The 19,693-nt window shown below is 46.9% G+C and overlaps 1 protein-coding gene across 2 annotated transcripts in view; it reads left to right on the forward strand.

The window, feature by feature from the left end:
• Nucleotides 1-19,693, forward strand: part of ANKLE2 (ankyrin repeat and LEM domain containing 2) — a 258,310-nt gene that overhangs the window by 179,462 nt on the left and 59,155 nt on the right. For both annotated transcript variants that reach the window (XM_063964705.1, XM_063964704.1), the window contains exons 8-10: nucleotides 860-1,032; nucleotides 2,682-2,788; nucleotides 2,926-3,110. In XM_063964705.1, coding sequence (XP_063820775.1) covers nucleotides 860-1,032; nucleotides 2,682-2,788; nucleotides 2,926-3,110 — 465 coding nt within the window. The remainder of the gene's footprint in view (nucleotides 1-859; nucleotides 1,033-2,681; nucleotides 2,789-2,925; nucleotides 3,111-19,693) is intronic.

Here is a 19,693-nt window from a genome sequence, read left to right on the forward strand (position 1 = left end):
CATATTGTCACAAGATAGATTAAGATGTTATTGCATATACAAGAGGAACAGCTGTGAGGTGCCAGAAATCCTAATGTCACGTAAAGATGTGTGGCAAAAGATAGGCTGTGCCTCACCTGTCAGACTTTCTACTCCAGAGTTTTGCCTATTAAAATTATTTGAATAATACTAAGAAGATATTTATGATAAGTTCTTCATATTTGCATGTCCACCACAGATGACCATTTGTGCCGCATTGAAGGTCTGATTCGGGAGGACAGACACATTTGCGTTGGTGATATTGCTGACTAACTGCATGTGCCCTTCAGACGCAGAATTCTGATCACACTACACACTTTAATGTTTGACCATGTTTCCGCCATCTTACAGCTTATGTTGGGACACTATGACTAATGAGATGCAGTCTAATGGCCATGAGGGGAAGCAGTGTTCTGCCTGCTTTCGGAGGGGGATTTAGAATGAAATAAAGGACATTACACACATAAGAGTTCTTGTTACCTTTACTTATTGAACCACCCTCGTATTGAAAGGTAATCTTCATGGTCCAGTGTTCACCTCTCTCAGTGGATTCTGAGAAGATGTTTAATGTTAAGTATAGAATCCTGTTATTACCAGAAGATGACAAAATACTTTTCTTTCTCTTCCCGTTGCAACTTTCCACGTATAAATGCTTTCATTGTACCGCACATTGGAAGGTTAAAAAAAGAAATAACAAAAATGTAAAAAAAAATTTAGTAAGAAAATTGTCATGAGGAAATGGAGATGTGTGCAAACCAGAAAATTTTTGCAAGTTTCATTTGTCCGCTACTATGTGTATGGAAATTTGCGTGGCTTTATCATAAATGTTGTTCTCTACTAGGTCAATTTTATGTTCCTCTACTCCGTGCAGAGGATAATTCCTCTTTTCCTGTTATTGGCATACCATGGTCACCAGAGCAGCCCGATATCCTGTCACAGCCTAGATACTGTGGCAGCCCCAAAGATCCACTGCTAGCAGTGAGAGCATTTGCTGGACCAATGAGCCCTTCAAAGGTGAGACAACAAAATACTTCAATATCCTGCATTGTTTTGATTTGCAGTGTGACTCTAAGCATCTGTCAAAGGAAGGTAGTAGCATTTACCGAAATGTGTACTTCCCAATAAAGCTGTCGTGGGAAAGGATTTTCCACTCTTAACTATCGTTTTATTATCTATTATGTATTGAGCAAATAAATATTTCATATACTTATCGACCAAGTTTATAAAAGCTTTTACACTTGTAGTTATATGAACGTTAGCTTTTTTTTTTTTTTTTTTTAAGTCTAATACCCCTTTCACACCGCAAACCCGGGTCCGTCCCAGTATTTTGAATCTGGGTCCGACCCAGGTCGGACATGGGTCAGGCCCTTTCACACTACACTTTCAACCCGGGTTATTGCAGGGTTGGCTCCTTTCAACTTAACACTGGTCAGCAATTGAAACACCATGGATGTCATTTTAAATGGACTTTTTTGGCTCAGAAAGATGAGGTGTCAGAAGGGGACAAAAGGAGAGGGTGAGGACAGCTCACAGCATTGCAGGAATCATGGCTGACTGAGCTATGGGTTTTTTTTTATAAGCAATTGCATCTTTAACTGTTCCGGTAACATACCTCCCAACTGTCCCGATTTTCGTGGGACAGTCCCACGTTTTTGGGCCTGTCCCGCTGTCCCGGCCGCAGTGTCCTGTGGGGGAGGGGGAGCAGTTGGGAGACTCCTGTCACTGCTTCTCTGCTTAGCAGAGCAGCGGTGAAGAGACGCTGTGTGCACAGCGTCTATTCGCAGGTGACGGGGAGAGGGGGCATGACAGCAGCTCAGAGTGCTCTGAGCATGCCCCCTTCAGTGACTGTACAAGGGGGCGTGACTCGCGGTCGCTGCTCTGCCCCTAGACCATGCCCACTTTCATATAGGCCACACCCTCTTTTCGGGCGCGCATGCGCGTGGAGCGCCCCAAGGTCCCTCTTTGTACTTTTAATAAGTTGGGAGGTATGCAGTAAACCGCCTAGCAATCTCTGCCTCACCCCTAATTCTTAATGCTCTCTGCTCTCTCCTGTGTAGAAGAGCTCAGGCTGCTGACATCACCAAGGCACACAAAGAACAGCCAATCAGCACTTTTACATGAATGCAGGGTTGAATAACCCGGGTTGGCACTATAGAGTGCACATTGACCCGGGTCCAACCCGTGTATAACACTGCTTTTATACGGGGTTGAAATGCAGGGTTACTCGTCCTGGAATATTCAAAAGTGGTACTTTTAGACTGCATTTCGACCCGGGTTGAGCTGGCTCAGCCCGGCAATATCCCGGGATATATTTGCAGTGTGAAAGGGGTATTACTCTGTGTACGATGCTGTGGAAATTTATGGCTGCTTATAAATATATGCCAATAATATAATAAGGTTTATATGCTAGCCACATCACAGCACATGTTAAACTACCAGTAATAAGCGTAACTTTGTTCTCACCCTCTTGTTTTGTCGCTAACTTCATAACTAACTTCATAAGTAAAGAGAAGGCGTGGCGGGGGAATGAGGCAGTGGTGCTGTGTAACCCCATAGGAGTAATCCTAGCGCTTTGTTCCACTGACCCTCTTCTAATCCAGACTTGAAAAGAAGGGTAAAGACAACTCAGCTGTGCAATTGTATTCAAATCCTCTATGTTGTAGGCTGAAGATTTTAGAAGAACCTGGAAGACCCCACCACGTGACAGGGCTGGATTCTTTCATAATGTTAGAAAAACCGATCCAGAAAGAGGCGAGGAGAGAGTTGGAAGGTTAGATTCTGTTTTTATTTTTCCATATTAATTATGTAATGAAATAAAGCTTATCGTGCCTCTATTAGATGTGACAGAAGGAATCCAAATGTATCTGTACAATGCTGATTGTGTTCCGTTCTCTTATTTACTGCTAGGGAGCTTGCTCGTGAGCTGGATGTCCCATGGGTGGAGTTTTGGGAATTTCTGGGTTGTTTTGCCAATCTGTCTTCCCAGGAAGGTTTGGGAAAACTAGAAGACTATCTGAGTAAGAGGGAGACGAGTGAAAAAATGCAACTGGACCATGAGATCTGTAATAAATACAAAACCCCATCTCCGTCAGGTATGATATTTTATGAAAATTGAAGGTAGTGGGCACTCCAATTAATGATGTAATACAAAAATGGTATAGGAATATGAATACAGGAAAGCAATTTCCAGCAGATATTTAAATAAAAACTTTATTTTTCTTGTCAGCATATTTCAAGCAGAGACAACCCTTTCTATAATAATTTGTTTTGTTTATTTTTTTTTTCATAAAGTTCTTGCTGTAACAAGTTTGTGGGGGGGGTTTTTGTAACTTTTTTCTCACGTCCTAGAGGATGCTGGGGACTCCGTAAGGACCGTGGGGATAGACTGGCTCCGCAGGAGACATGGGCACTAAAAAGAACTTTAGATATGGGTGTGCACTGGCTCCTCCCTCTATGCCCTCCTCCAGACCTCAGTTTGATACTGTGCCCAGAGTTCTCTGAAAGAAAGAATTTTGTTAGTTTTTTTATTTTCAGGGAGCCCTACTGGCAACAGGCTCCCTGCATCATGGGACTGAGGAGAGAGAAGCAGACCTACTTAAATGCTAGGCTCTGCTTCTGAGGCTACTGGACACCATTAGCTCCAGAGGGAGTCGAAACGCAGGTCTCCCCTCGCAGTTCGTCCCGGAGCCGCGCCGCCGTCCTCCTCACAGAGCCGGAAGATAGAAGCCGGGTGAGTATGAGAAGATGGAAGACTTCAGATCTTCTCTGAGGTAACGCGCGCCATTGCTCCCACACACAACACACATGGCAGGCACTGATGGGTGCAGGGTGCAGGGGGGGTGCCCTGGGCAGCAATTTTAAACCTCTGGGACTAAGCCAAATATATATATATATATATATATATATATATATATATAGGCTCTGCGGGCTGTATATAGGAAACCCCCGCCAGTTTTTAAAGAAATCGAGCGGGACCGAAGCCCGCCGCTGAGGGGGCAGAGCTTGATCCCTCAGCACTCACCAGCGCCATTTTCTCCACAGCACACCGCTGAGAAGCTGGCTCCCCGGACTCTCCCCTGCTGAACACGGTGACAGAGGGTTTTAAAGAAGGGGGGGGCACATAATTTGGCGCAGTGAATATATATATATATATATATATATATATATATATATATATATATATATATATATATTAAAAGCGCTATATCTATCTGGAAATTTTTTCCAGGGTCATTGGCGCTGGGTGTGTGCTGGCATACTTTCTCTCTGTCTCTCCAAAGGGCCTTGTTGGGGAACTGTCTCCAGATTAGAGATTTCCCTGAGTGTGTGGGGTGTCGGTACGTGTGTGTCGGCATGTCTGAAGCGGAAGGCTCTTCTAGGGAGGAGGTGGAGCAAATGAGTGTGGTGTCTCCGTCGGCAACGCCGACACCTGACTGGTTGGATATGTGGAATGTTTTAAATGCAAATGTGAATTTATTACACAAAAGGTTGGACAAAGCAGAGTCCAGGGAATGTACAGGGAGTCAAGCCCTGCCTTTCACTATGTCGCAGGGACCTTCTGGGTTTCAAAAGCGCACACTATCCCAAGTAGTAGACACTGATACCGACATGGATTCTGACTACAGTGTCGACTACGATGATGCGAAGTTGCAGCCAAAATTGGCTAAAAGTATTCATTATATGATTATTGCAATAAAAGATGTGTTGCATATCACTGATGACCCCGCTGTACCTGACACGAGGGTCCACATGTTTAAAGAAAAGAAGCCTGAGGTTACTTTTCCCCCTTCACATGAGCTAAATTATTTGTTTGAAAGGGCTTGGGAAACTCCAGACAAGAAACTGCAGATTCCCAAAATGATTCTTATGGTGTATCCTTTCCCGGCTAAGGATAGGATACGGTGGGAATCCTCCCCAAGGGTGGACAAAGCTTTGGAACACTTATCCAAAAAGGTAGTGCTGCCATCTCAAGATACCGCAAACCTCAATTATCCTGCTGATCCCAGGCAGGAGACTACCTTGAAGTCAATTTACACACATACTGGTACATTATTCAGACCGGCGATAGCGTCGGCTTGGGTTTGTAGCGCTGTAGCAGCGTGGACAGATACCTTATCTGCTGATATTGATACGCTGGATAAGGAAACCATTTTATTGACCCTGGGTCATATTAAGGATGCGGTCCTATATATGAGGGATGCTCAGAGAGACGTGGGCCTACTGGGTTCCAGAGCCAACGCGATGGCGATTTCTGCTAGGCGAGCCCTATGGACCAGACAATGGACGGGTGATGCCGACTCGAAGAGGCATATGGAGGTTTTGCCTTACAAGGGTGAGGAATTGTTTGGAGAAGGTCTCACTGACCTGGTTTCCACAGCTACTGCAGGTAAATCAACTTTTTTGCCTTATGTTTCCTCACAGCCTAAGAAAACACCACATTATCAGATGCAGTCCTTTCGGTCGCATAAATCCAAGAGAGTACGGGGATCTTCCTTTCTCGCCAGAGGTAAGGGCAAGGGGAAAAAGCTGCCAACTACAGCTAGTTCCCAGGAGCAGAAGTCCTCCCCGGCTTCTACAAAATCCACCGCATGACGCTGGGGCTCCGCTGAGGGAGTCCGCCCCAGTGGGGGCACGTCTTCGACTTTTCAGCCATGTCTGGGTTCAATCACAGGTGGATGCCTGGGCAATAGACATTGTTTCCCAGGGTTACAGGCTGGAATTCGAAGAGGTGCCTCCTCACCGGTTTTTCAAATCGGCCCTACCGGCTTCTTCTCCAGCGAGGGAGGTGGTTTTAAATGTGATTCAAAAATTGTGTTTTCAACAAGTGGTGGTCAAAGTTCCCCTGCTTCAGCAGGGGATGGGGTATTACTCAACCCTGTTTGTGGTCCCAAAACCGGACGGTTCGGTCAGACCCATTCTGAATTTAAAATCCTTAAACCTATACTTAAAAAGGTTCAAGTTCAAGATGGAATCGCTCAGAGTGGTCAACGCCAGCCTGGAGGGGGGGGATTATATGGTGTCCCTGGACATAAAGGATGCATACCTTCATGTCCCCATATATCCTCATCGGGCGTTCCTGAGATTTGCTGTACAGGATTGTCATTACCAATTTCAGACGTTGCCGTTTGGGCTTTCTACGGCCCCGAGGGTTTTCACCAAAGTAATGGCGGAAATGATGGTGCTCCTGCGCAGGCAGGGAGTCACAATTATCCCGTACTTGGACGATCTCCTATTAAAAGCGAGATCAAGAGAGCAGTTGTTGAACAGCGTATCACTCTCCCTGAGGGTGTTGCAGCAGCACGGCTGGATTCTCAATCTACCAAAGTCACAGTTGGTTCCAACGAACCGATTGCCTTTCTTAGGCATGATTCTGGTTACAGAACAGAAAAGGGTGTTTCTCCCGATGGAAAAGGCCCAGGAACTCCAGAGCTTGGTCAGGGACCTGTTGAAGCCGAAAAGGGTGTCGGTGCATCAGTGCACTCGAGTTCTGGGAAAGATGGTGGCGTCTTACGATGCCATTCCTTTCGGCAGGTTCCATGCGAGGACTTTTTAGTGGGACCTTCTGGACAAGTGGTCCGGGTCACATCTACATATACATCAGATGATCAGCCTGTCCCCAAGGGCCAGGGTATCTCTCCTGTGGTGGCTGCAGAGTGCTCACCTTCTAGAGGGTCGCAGGTTCGGCATTCAAGACTGGGTTCTGGTAACCACGGACGCGAGCCTCCGAGGATGGGGAGCAGTCACGCAGGGAAGAAACTTCCAAGGTCTGTGGTCAAGCCAGGAGGTTTGTCTACACATCAACGTACTGGAATTAAGGGCCATATACAACGGCCTTCGTCAAGCTGAGAATTTGCTTCGCGACCTACCGGTTCTGATTCAGTCAGACAACATCACCGCAGTGGCTCATGTAAACCGGCGGAACAAAGAGCAGAGTGGCAATGGCAGAAGCCACCAGGATTCTTCGCTGGGCGGAAAATCATGTAAGCGCTCTGACAGCAGTCTTCATTCCGGGAGTGGAGAACTGGGAAGCAGACTTCCTCAGCAGACACGATCTACATCCCGGAGAGTGGGGACTTCATCTGGAAGTCTTTGCAGAGATTACAAGTCAGTGGGGGCTGCCTCAAATAGACATGATGGCGTCACACCTCAACAAGAAGCTTCCGAGATATTGCGCCAGATCAAGGGACCCTCAGGCGATAGCAGTGGATGCCCTGGTGACTCCGTGGGTGTTCCAGTCGGTCTATGTGTTCCCTCCTCTTCCTCTCATCTCAAAGATATTGAGAATCATAAGACGAAGAGGAGTACACACAATTCTCATTGTTCCAGATTGGCCTCGAAGGGCCTGGTGTCCGGAGCTGCAGGAAATGCTCACAGAAGATCCGTGGCCTCTTCCTCTCAGAGAGGACCTGTTGCAACAGGGGCCCTGTCTATTCCAAGACTTACCGCGGCTGCGTTTGACGGCTTGGCGGTTGAACGCCGGATCCTAGCTGAAAAGGGCATTCCGGATGAGGTAATTCCTACTCTGATAAAGGCTGGGAAGGAGGTGACGGCGAAACATTATCACCGTATTTGGAGGAGGTATGTGTCTTGGTGTGAGTCCAAGAATGCTAATCCGGAAAAATTCCATCTGGGCCGTTTTCTTCACTTCCTCCAGACTGGAGTGAATTTTGGCCTAAAATTAGGCTCCATTAAAGTTCAGATTTCGGCCCTATCCATGTTCTTTCAGAAGGAATTGGCTTCTCTCCCAGAAGTCCAGACTTTTGTGAAGGGAGTGCTGCATATACAGCCTCCGTTTGTGCCTCCAGTGGCACCAGGGGACCTTAACGTGGTGTTACGGTTCCTTCTAGTCTCACTGGTTTGAGCCACTTCAAACGGTGGAATTAAAGTATCTCACTTGGAGGGTGGTCATGTTGTTGGCCTTTGCGTCTGCTAGGAGAGTATCTGAGTTAGCGGCTTTGTCTCACAAAAGCCCCTATCTGATCTTCCATGTGGATAGAGCCGAGTTGCGGACTCGTCCTCAATTTTTGCCTAAGGTGGTTTCCTCTTTTCATATGAACCAACCTATTGTGGTGCCTGTGGCTACGCGGGACTTGGAGGATTCCGAGTCCCTTGATGTGGTCAGGGCATTGAAAATTTATGTAGCCAGAATGGCTCGGGTTAGGAAAACAGAGGCACTGTTTGTCCTGTATGCAGCCAACAAGGTTGGCGCTCCTGCTTCTAAGCAGACTATTGCTCGCTGAATCTGTAACACGATTCATCAGGCTCATTCTACGGCTGGATTGCCGTTACCAAATTCAGTAAAGGCCCATTCCACTAGGAAGGTGGGCTCTTCTTGGGCCCGAGGTGTCTCGGCATTACAGCTTTGCCAAGCGGCGACTTGGTCGGGTTCAAACACCTTTGCAAAGTTCTACAAGTTTGATACCCTGGCTGATGAGGACCTCATGTTTGCTCAATCGGTGCTGCAGAGTCATCCGCACTCTCCCGCCCGTTTTGGAGCTTTGGTATAATCCCCATGGTCCTTACGGAGTCCCCAGCATCCTCTAGGACGTAAGAGAAAATAAGATTTTAAACCTACCGGTAAATCTTTTTCTCCTAGTCCGTAGAGGATGCTGGGCGCCAGTCCCAGTGCGGACTAAATTCTGCAAGACTTGTATATAGTTTTGGCTTACATAAGGGTTATGTTACAGTTTTGATCAGTCTCGGGCTGATGCTGTTTTGTTTCATACTGTTAACTGGTTCGTATATTCCATGTTATACGGTGTGGATGGTGTGGGCTGGTATGAATCTTGCCCTTAGATTAACAAAAATCCTTTCCTCGTACTTTAACACACAGAAGAGCGGTCCTCAGGCGCTGCTAGGTTTTCTCAAAATAATTTCGTGAACACAGGTCTGTAGATATATATGAGAAGAGATCACCACAGCATCATAATAATCAACTCTGATCTTTTCTGGAGTGGTCTCCTTTACTCACCGTTAAACAGTGAGATGCATGCACATAAAGGTATCTTTTTACTTGATATTCCACTTATTCATAATGGACTGTACTCATATGGAACAACACTCACCTGGGTCAAAGGACCCTATATGCACAAAAAGGTTTCTTTTTCCTCAAGGTGTCCTTCACAGCACATCCAAGTCCAAAAAATTCACCAGATAAAATCCAAAAGGGTATAAAAGGATTTTATTTACTTGAAACAGGATCCATAAAATGATTAAAAAAGGTTCTTTTAATTTTTTGTAAAATGCAAAAGAATAACAAAAACAATAATAACAAAAACCTGGAGGGCATATAATTTTTGTATCACTCTATACCCATCGGCGTTAGGAATGCAAAAGATAAGGAGCCAAGCTGATTCACCTCATTGTTCCCGGGAAAAACAAAAATGGGGAACCTCCAATTGCTCCTTAAATTTGGATGGTATGCAGACCAAGATGAAATAAAGCCAATAGGTAAAATAAGAGTGAATGCCAGTCTCCAGGAATACCTCAACAACCTTTTTGTGCATATAGGGTCCTTTGACCCAGGTGAGTGTTGTTCCATATGAGTACAGTCCATTATGAATAAGTGGAATAAGTGGAATATCAAGTAAAAAGATACCTTTATGTGCATGCATCTCACTGTTTAACGGTGAGTAAAGGAGACCACTCCAGAAAAGATCAGAGTTGATTATTATGATGCTGTGGTGATCTCTTCTCATATATATCTACAGACCTGTGTTCACGAAATTATTTTGAGAAAACCTAGCAGCGCCTGAGGACCGCTCTTCTGTGTGTTAAAATATATGTCAATTTAAGAGGTGGTGTTCTTGTGAGCAGGACTGAGCTGCAGCTAGGAAGGCGCAAGTTGCATCACTCTATATACCTTTCCTCGTACTGTCAGTCTCCTCTGGGCACAGTTTTCTAACTGAGGTCTGGAGGAGGGGCATAGAGGGAGGAGCCAGTGCACACCCATATCTAAAGTTCTTTTTAGTGCTCATGTCTCCTGCGGAGCCCGTCTATCCCCATGGTCCTTACGGAGTCCCCAGCATCCTCTACGGACTAGGAGAAAAAGATTTACCGGTAGATTTAAAATCTTATTTCTCTGACGTCCTAGTGGATGCTGGGTACTCCGTAAGGACCATGGGGAATAGACGGGCTCCGCAGGAGACTGGGCACTCTTAAAAGAAAGATTAGGTACTATATCTGGTGTGCACTGGCTCCTCCCTCTATGCCCCTCCTCCAGACCTCAGTTAGAATCTATGCCCGGCCAGAGCTGGATGCACTCTAGGGGCTCTCCTGAGCTTCCTAGAAAGAAAGTATTTGTTAGGTTTTTTATTTTCAGTGAGATCTGCTGGCAACAGACTCACTGCTACGTGGGACTGAGGGGAGAGACGCGAACCTACCTTCTTGCAGCTAGCTTGGGCTTCTTAGGCTACTGGACACCATTAGCTCCAGAGGGATCGAACACAGGGCCCGACCTCGATCGTCCGTTCCCGAAGCCGCGCCGCTCCGGGAACGGTTATTGCAAGCCTGGAAGAGGGGGATTTTATGGTGTCACTGGACATCATGGAGGCTTACCCAAATGTCCTCATTTACCCACCTCACCAGGAGTACCTCAAGGTTGTGGTACAGAACTGCCATTACCAATTCCAGACGTTGCCGTTTGGTCTGTCCACAGCACCGAGGGTGTGTACCAAGGTAATGGCCAAAATGATGATACTCCTTCGAAAGAAGGGAATTATAATTATCCCGTACTTGGACGATCTCCTTATAAAGGCGAGGTCCAAGGAGCAGTTGTTGATCGGAGTAGCACTATCTCAGGAAGTGCTACAACAGCACGGCTGGATTCTGAATATCCCAAGGTCGCAGCTGATTCCTACGACGCGTCTGCTGATATTGGGCATGTTTCTGGACACAGAACAGAAGAAGGTGTTTCTCCCCGAGGAGAAGGCCAAGGAGTTGTCATCTCTGGTCAGAGACCTCCTGAAACCAGAACAGGTGTCGGTGCATCAGTGCACGCGAGTCCTGGGAAAGATGGTAGCTTCGTACGAAGCAATTCCATTCGGCAGGTTCCATGCATGGAACTTTCAGTGGGACCTGTTAGACAAGTGAGGATCGCATCTTCAGATGCATCGGCTGATCACCCTGTCCCCGAGGGTCAGGGTGTCTCTGCTGTGGTGGCTGCAGAGTGCTCATCTTCTCGAAGGCCGCAGATTCGGCATTCAGGACTGGGTCCTGGTGACCACGGATGCAAGCCTCCGAGGTTGGGGAGCAGTCACTCAGGGAAGAAACTTTCAAGGACAATGGTCAGGAGACTTCCCTACACATAAATATTCTCGACCTAAGGGCCATTTACAATGCCCTAAGTCAAGCAGAACCCCTGCTTCAAAACCAGCTGGTGCTGATTCAGTCAGACAACATCACGGCTGTCGCCCATGTAAACCGACAAGGCGGCACAGAAGCAGGATGGCGTTGGCAGAAGCCACAAGGATTCTCCGATGGGCGGAGAATCACGTGCCAACACTGTCAGCAGTGTTCATTCCGGGTGTGGAAATCTAGGAAGCAGACTTCCTCAGCAGGCACGACCTCCACCCGGGAGAGTGGGGACTTCATCCAGAAGTCTTCACGCAGATTGTAGACCGTTGGGAACAGCCACAGGTGGACATGATGGCGTCCCGCCTAAACAAAAAGCTAAAAAAGTATTGCGCCAGGTCAAGAGACCCTTAGGCGATAGCTGTGGACGCACTAGTGACACCGTGGGTGTACCAGTCGGTTTATGTGTTCCCTCCTCTTCCTCTCATACCCAAGGTACGGAGGATAGTAAGTAAGAAAGGAGTAAGAACTATACTCGTAGTTCCGGATTGGCCAAGAAGAACTTGGTACCCAGAATTGCAAGAAATGATCTCGGAGGACCCATGGCCTCTGTTTCTCAGACAGGACCTGTTACTGCAGGGGCCCTGTCTGTTCCAAGACTTACCGCGGCTGCGTTTGAAGGCTTGGCGGTTGAACGCCGGATCCTAATGGAAAAGGGCGTTCCAGATGAAGTGAATCCTACGCTGTTAAAGGCTAGGAAAGACGCTGCCTGAAGTTCAGACGTTGTTAAGGGAGTGCTGCATATTCAGCCCCTTTTTGTGCCTCCAGTGGCACCTTGGGATCGCAACGTAGTGTTGGATTTCCTAAAATCACATTGTTTTGAGCCACTTCAGACCGTGGAGTTGAAGTATCTCACGTGGAAAGTAGTCATGCTTTTGGCCTTGGCTTCGGCTAGGCATGTGTCAGAATTGGCGGCTTTGTCATGTAAAAGCCCGTATCTGATCTTCCATATGGATAGGGCAGAATTGAGGACTCGTACCCAATTTCTCCCTAAGGTGGTATCAGCGTTTCATTTGAACCAACCTATTGTGGTGCCTATGGCTACTCGGGACTTGGAGGATTCCAAGTTGCCGGACGTAGTCCGGGGCCCTGAAAATCTACGTTTCCAGGACGGCTAGAGTCAGAAAAACTCGCTGTTTATCCTGCAAGCACCCAACAAGCTGGGTGCTCCTGCTTCTAAAGCAGACTATTGCTCGCTGGATCTGTAGCACGATTCAACTTGCACATTCTGCGGCTGGACTGCCGCATCCTAAATCGGTAAAAGCCCATTCCACGAGGAAGGGGGCTCTTCTTGGGCGGCTGCCCGAGGGGTCTTGGCTTTACAACTTGGCCGAGCTGCTACCTGGTCGGGGTCAAACACGTTTGCAAAATTCTACAAGTTTGATACCCTGGCTGAGGAGGACCTTGAGTTTGTTCATTCGGTGCTACAGAGTCATCCGCACTCTCCCGCCCGTTTGGGAGCTTTGGTATAATCCCCATGGTCCTTACGGAGTACCCAGCATCCACTAGGACGTCAGAGAAAATAAGAATTTACTCACCGGTAATTCTATTTCTCGTAGTCCGTAGTGGATGCTGGGAGCCCGTCCCAAGTGCGGACTTCTGCAATACTTGTATATAGTTATTGCTTAACTATAGGGTTATTGTTCTGAGCCATCTGTTGAATGAGGCTCAGCGATTGTTCATACTGTTAACTGGGTATAGTTATCACAAGTTGTACGGTGTGATTGGTGTGGCTGGTATGAGTCTTACCCTGGATTCCAAATCCTTTCCTAGTAATGTCAGCTCTTCCGGGCACAGTTTCCCTAACTGAGGTCTGGAGGAGGGGCATAGAGGGAGGAGCCAGTGCACACCAGATATAGTACCTAATCTTTCTTTTAAGAGTGCCCAGTCTCCTGCGGAGCCCGTCTATTCCCCATGGTCCTTACGGAGTACCCAGCATCCACTACGGACTACGAGAAATAGAATTACCGGTGAGTAAATTCTTATATATATTTTTACCTCAATTAGGCCGGTATCCTTTTAGGTGCGATCGGTTTTTTTAGCTGCTAAAAACTGGCCTAATATTCCATTTTTTTTTACAGCTGTTCATTATCGCAGTATCCAATTATAGCTGTTTTTGGTTGGATGAAATAGGACCTGCAATAGCACATAGGACCTGGGATAAGTCCAGATCTCCAACAGCTGCTTATTGCAGATAATGCTTCATGTGCCTGAGGCACCCAAAGCATAATCCCCTAATAAGTGACGCTTATATGGGGTTATTGGATAGCCCCAGCCGAATCCATAAATTACTGCAGCTAATTTGATACCGGCCTTAAGGGGGGTACACACAGTGTTATGTTCACTTAATTTCTAAGCAATCTGACCAGATTGCTTAGAAATGAAGAACACATTGCTCTGTGTGTAGGGGTGCCGGCGACAGCGATGCTCGGCCTTGCGCGTTGCTATCGCCGGCTCTAGATTTGGCATGCATGCATGCCAAATCTAGTAGATCGCTCATTTCACTGCTGGGTGAAATGAGCGCGACCTCACTCAGCACACATCTCCAGTAGAAATCTTTTGTGTGTACCACCCTTTAATCATCTCTCTGCAAGTGGTATAGTGAGGGTTGCTGTTGTAAACATGTCATCATTTCTGCCGAGGAATCCATTAGAGCTTGTATCATGCTTAAGTTACTAGCAGTGGGCTCTCTAATTCCATTTGCTTTCTTATCCATGATTCACTTCAGTAGACCTTTTACATGGATTTTGCAGAGTGTTGAAAGCCTTTCATTCATTCTCTGCTTGTAGCACATGCATAGTTACTGTCAAACTAGTCTGTGTTCGCCACTATTCCTAGCACTACAGACAAGATGACCAGTTCACAGTGTTCCATAAGATTACAAAAAATTTAGAAACTATAAAAGAAGTTCTCTATTGGGTGATATGAACTTTCTAAACAATATTTAGCTTGCATGTCTGTCATATTAATAAATGGTTTGTATTAACAGACGTTTGTAAATGTAACACCTTTTCACATAAGTATGCTTAGGGATGCTTTTAGTTTTCCCTCCTTCACTTTATTACTAATAACAGTAATTTGGAAATGTAGTTGCCTTTTTCTATTTACGATGGAAACTCTAGAGTCTGCTCAAAATATGATGAGGATTAGCTTGTAATGTATTCAATCTTTTGTAGTCCTCAGAACAAAGCCAGTGTGGTTTTTGCCTTTGTTGTGCAATTTTTTTGTTCTATGTATTTTTAGAAAATGTTTTTTTAGTCTCTATTTATTTTTAATTTATTTAAAAAAAAGTATGAAATGGAGCTTTTAGGAATCAACTTGTGGTATGCTATGAAATGGCTTGTAATATAAGGCGACTTGCATACGATACATGAAACACAAAGTTCTTTTCCAATTCACTCTTCAATTAGAGAATGAGGAACGAGCACCTAAAGTAGGGTGGCCAATCCCGGGATTGGTGGGATCGTGACCTAAAATTGGCCGGGATTCAATCCTGGGATTGGATCTTCTAATCCCGGGTATTTTGAGATTGGCCACCACCTTAGTTTTTTCTATGACGGGCAGCGTTGACCAAATGTCAAAAAGTAGTGGTGGCGGAATTTTCTCACTCAGATCACTTCACTGAGCTCATGGGTGAAACGTGGAAGGCTCCTAGCAAAAAGTTTCATGTCCCTAAATGGCTGAGTTCCTTTTACCCTCTTCCAGCAGCTGGTTCTGCGAAGTGGGATAATCCCACTGCAGTGGATCCCACGTGACAGATTGAGTAAAAAGCTTGACCTTACCTATCCCTACAGCATCTTCCTAAAGGAGATGACGGATAGACAGTTGGACGCTTGTCTTAAGTCTATATATTTTTCTTACAGGAGCTATTTCACGCCCTACTACGGCAACTGCCTGGGTGGCTAAGGCCATAGAGAGCTGGGCCGATGCCCTAGAGAAGTTTCCCATCAGATGCTACCCGGGAAGAACTGTCATACATCACAAATATCAGAGATGTCGGCGCTGTCAGCGGTCTTCATCCCGGGAGTAGACGATTTCCTCAGCAGACACGACCTGCACCCGGGGGATTGGGGCCTTCACCCGGAAGTGTTCAGGTGCTTAAAACATCGATGGGGATTTCCACAAATCAACATGATGGCCTCTCGTCTCAACAAGAAGCTCAAGCGGTATTGTTCCAGGTCGAGAGACCCACAGGCAGTGGCGGTAGACGCTCTGACGACTCCATGGGTCTATCGGATGGTGTACGTGTTTCTTCCACTTCCTCTGATCCCAAGAATTCTAGAAAGAATAAAAATGGAAAAGGTTCAAGCAATACTCATTGCTCCGGATCGGCCAAGAAGGACCTGGTACGCGGACCTTCTGGCGATGCTCCTCGAAGATCCGTGGCCTCTACCTCTTCACGAGCATCTTCTGCAACAGGGCCTGTTCGTTTATCAGGATTTACCGCTGCTACGTTTGATGGCATGGAAGTTGAATGGCTGATTCTAGCCAGAAGAGGGATCCCTAACAAAGTTATCACAACTATGATCCATGCCAGGAAGGGGGTAACGTCTAAGCATTATCACTGTATTTGGAAGAAATATTGGTATGAGAGCAGAAACTTTTCTGCGGTGGCATTTCATTTGGGACATTTCCTGCTTTTTCTGCAGGCAGGTGTGGATGTTGGCCTACGTCGGGGCTCCATAAAAGTCCCGATTTTGGCCTTGTCCATTTTCTTTCAAAAACAATTGGCTTCTCTCCCTGAGGTCCAGACGTTCTTGAAAGGTGTTCTGCACATCCAACCTCCCTTTGTGCCTCCCACGGCACCTTGGGATCTCAATTTGGTCCTGCAATTCCAATCGGACTGGTTTGAACCGTTACATGAGGCTGACGTAAAATATCTTACGTGGAAGACTGTCACACTGTTGGCCTTGGCAAGACGTGTGTAGGAGCTGAGGGCTTTATCTCACAAGAGTCCCTATTTAATTTTCCGTGAGGACAGAGCTGAACTTAAAACTCGTCAGCAATTTCTTCCTAAAGCGGTCTCTGCGTTTCACATTAACTAACCAATTGTAGTTCCGGTTATCTCCGACACTTCTGCTACTTCAAAGTCTTTGGATGTTGTGAGGGCTTTGAAGGTATACTTAGAGGACAGCTCGTCACAGGAAATCCGACTCGCTGTTTGTTCTCTCTGATCCCAATAAAATTGGGTGTCCTGCTTCAAAGCAGACAATTGCGCGCTGGATCAGGCTCACTATCCAGCATGCTTATTCCACGGCAGGTTTGCCGGTTCCAAAATCTGTGCAGGCCCACTCGACTAGGTTGGTGGGTTCTTCCTGGGTCGCTGGCCGGGGTGTCTCTGCTTTACAGCTCTGCCAAGCGGCTACTTGGCCTGGTTCGAACACGTTTGCTAAGTTCTACAAGTTCGATACTTTGACCAAACAAAGTCCTCAGAGGCCAATCAGTTCTGCAGGAACCTCAGCACTCTCCCACCCACGTTGGGAGCTTGGGTACATCCCTATGGTACCAAATGGAAGAGAAAATAGGATTTTAATTACCTACCAGTTAATCCTTTTCTCGTAGTTAGTAGAAGATACTGGGTGCCCTCCCGGTGCTTTGTTCTTCCTGCACTGTTACTTGGTTAAGTATTGTTGGTTCAGCTGTTCCTGTTTAAAGTTGGGTTAGCATAGCTTTCCTCTGGTTTGTGTGTGCAGGTTCGGAATCTCACCACTATCCTTTATATCCTTCTCTCAAAGTATGTCCGTCTCCTTGGGCACAGTTTCCTAGACTGAGTCTGGTAGGAGGGGCATAGAGGGAGGAGCCAGCCCACACTATCAAATTCTTACAGTGCCCATGGCTCCTAGTGGACCCATCTATACCCCATGGTACTAAATGGAACCCCAGTATCCTCTACGGACTATGAGAAAAGAATTTACCAGTAGGTAATTTAAAATCCTATTTTACAATTTGAGGCACTGCCTTTTGAACATGCTACTGCTCTGAGGGTCTTTACCAAACTCATGGCTCATCCGAATACTCCTCTACCTGGACAATCTTCTGGTACTGGCACACTCTCCGGAGGTCCTTTTACCGACATTTTCAAGTAACCAATGCCTTCCTGCCTAGACATGGTTTGGCTAATCAACTGGAAAAAGTCTTCCCTGATCCCTTCTCAGAAGCTGGTACATCTGGGAGCTCTTCTGGATGCTCACGTACAGAGAATCTTCCTGCCAGCAAACAAGACTGTGGTACTGCAACTTCGGATGCACAGATTGCTCCACAGTCGCAGAGTGTCAATCCACTCTGCAATAAAGACCTTGGGATCCATGGTATCCACCTTCAATATGGTGGAATATGCTCCGTTTCACGCCAGGCCCCTACAAGACCTGATCCCATCCAGATGGAATGGTCAACCCAAGCAGATAAAATCCCAGACGATGGGTCGCTCTTCAGGAGTTCGGATGTCCTTCTCGTGGTGGTTACAAATCTCCCACCTAGACAAGGGTCGTCCATTCTGGATTCCGGATTCACCACGGATGCAAGCCTCCGCGGGTGGGGGGCAGTTACCAGACTTCATTCCTTTTTAAGGATGTAGAATTCCCACCAAGAGGGGATCATCAGTCAACGTCCTAGAACTTCGAGCTGTCTACAGGGCCCTCACGCTGGCTCAGGACATTCTTCATGGTTGTCCGGTCTTCAGTGTTGTCTTGACAACGCCATGGCAGTGGCCTGCCTCAATCACCAGAGAGGCACTTGCAGGTTTTTGGCAATGAAGACAGGGGCGCAAATTCTCCAATCGACCAAACGCCATCTCTGCCGTCTTCATCCTTGGTATCCTCAACTGGGAGGCAAAATTAATCAGTAATTAGGATGTGCAAGCTGGAGAATTCTCTATCATGAAACCTTCCAGCTACTGGTAGACAAATGAGTAATTCCGGAAGCAGATCTCATGGTCTCAAGGTACATCTACAAGCTTCCAATGTACTGGTCCAGGACAAGGGATACCGAAGCACCCCTTGTGGACACATTGGCAGTCAAATGGCCTTTCCATGTGATGTACCTCTTCCCTCCTGTGTCCCTCATTCCCAGGGTACTTCTCAAATTCAAGCAGGAAGTAGGCACCATGATCTTGATAGCTCTGGCCTGGCCAAGGTGCCATCGGTTCACGGATCTCCAATGTCTATCCATAGACATTCCCTTTCCACTTTTTCTACGACCAGACCTCTCTTGTCTCTGGGTCCCTGTCCACACTGGACTTAGCTTGTCTGTCTTTGATGGCGTGGCTCATGAGTAATCCCTCTTAATGTCTAAAGGTTTCTGTAGTTCAGACAATGCTCGGTGCTTGGAAGCCTGCTTCATCCATGATCTGTTACTCAGTGTGGCATGCATACTTCCAGTGGTTTACTCAATGACACTATGAGCCTCTGTTTTTCTGGTTTCCAGAATCCTGGCCTTTCTCCAGGCAGGATTGGATCTTGGACTCCTTGCTTCTCTTAAAGTACAAGTCTTGGCTCTGTCAGTTTGGTTTCAGAAACTCCAGGGGAGTACTGCGTATTCAACCTCCCTTTGTCCCTCCGGTGGCTACGTGGGATTTTTCTTTAGTTTCCATGCATTACAGAAGTAACCGTTTGAACCATTGGACTTTGTTGTTCTCAAATGGTTAACGGCAAAGACTTTTCTCTGAAGTCCTAGTGGATGCTGGGAACTCCGTAAGGACCATGGGGAATAGCGGCTCCGTAGGAGACTGGGCACAACTAAAAGAAAGCTTTTAGACTACCTGGTGTGCACTGGCTCCTCCCACTATGACCCTCCTCCAAGCCTCAGTTAGATTTCTGTGCCCGGCCGAGCTGGATGCACACTAGGGGCTCTCCTGAGCTCCTAGAAAGAAAGTTTATTTAGGTTTTTTATTTTACAGTGAGACCTGCTGGCAACAGGCTCACTGCATCGAGGGACTAAGGGGAGAAGAAGCGAACCTACCTGCTTGCAGCTAGCTTGGGCTTCTTAGGCTACTGGACACCATTAGCTCCAGAGGGATCGACCGCATGGAACTGGCCTTGGTGTTCGTTCCCGGAGCCGCGCCGCCGTCCCCCTTACAGAGCCAGAAGCAAGAAGAGGTCCGGAAAATCGGCGGCAGAAGACATCAGTCTTCACCAAGGTAGCGCACAGCACTGCAGCTGTGCGCCATTGCTCCTCATACACACCTCACACTCCGGTCACTGAGGGTGCAGGGCGCTGGGGGGGGGGGGGGCGCCCTGAGCAGCAATAAAAACACCTTGGCTTGCAAATATATCACAATATATAGCCCCAGAGGCTATATATGTGATAAATACCCCTGCCAGAATCC

This window comes from Pseudophryne corroboree, chromosome 1 (assembly GCF_028390025.1).
Source record: "Pseudophryne corroboree isolate aPseCor3 chromosome 1, aPseCor3.hap2, whole genome shotgun sequence".
In the NCBI taxonomy this organism is placed as follows: Eukaryota; Metazoa; Chordata; class Amphibia; order Anura; family Myobatrachidae; genus Pseudophryne; species Pseudophryne corroboree.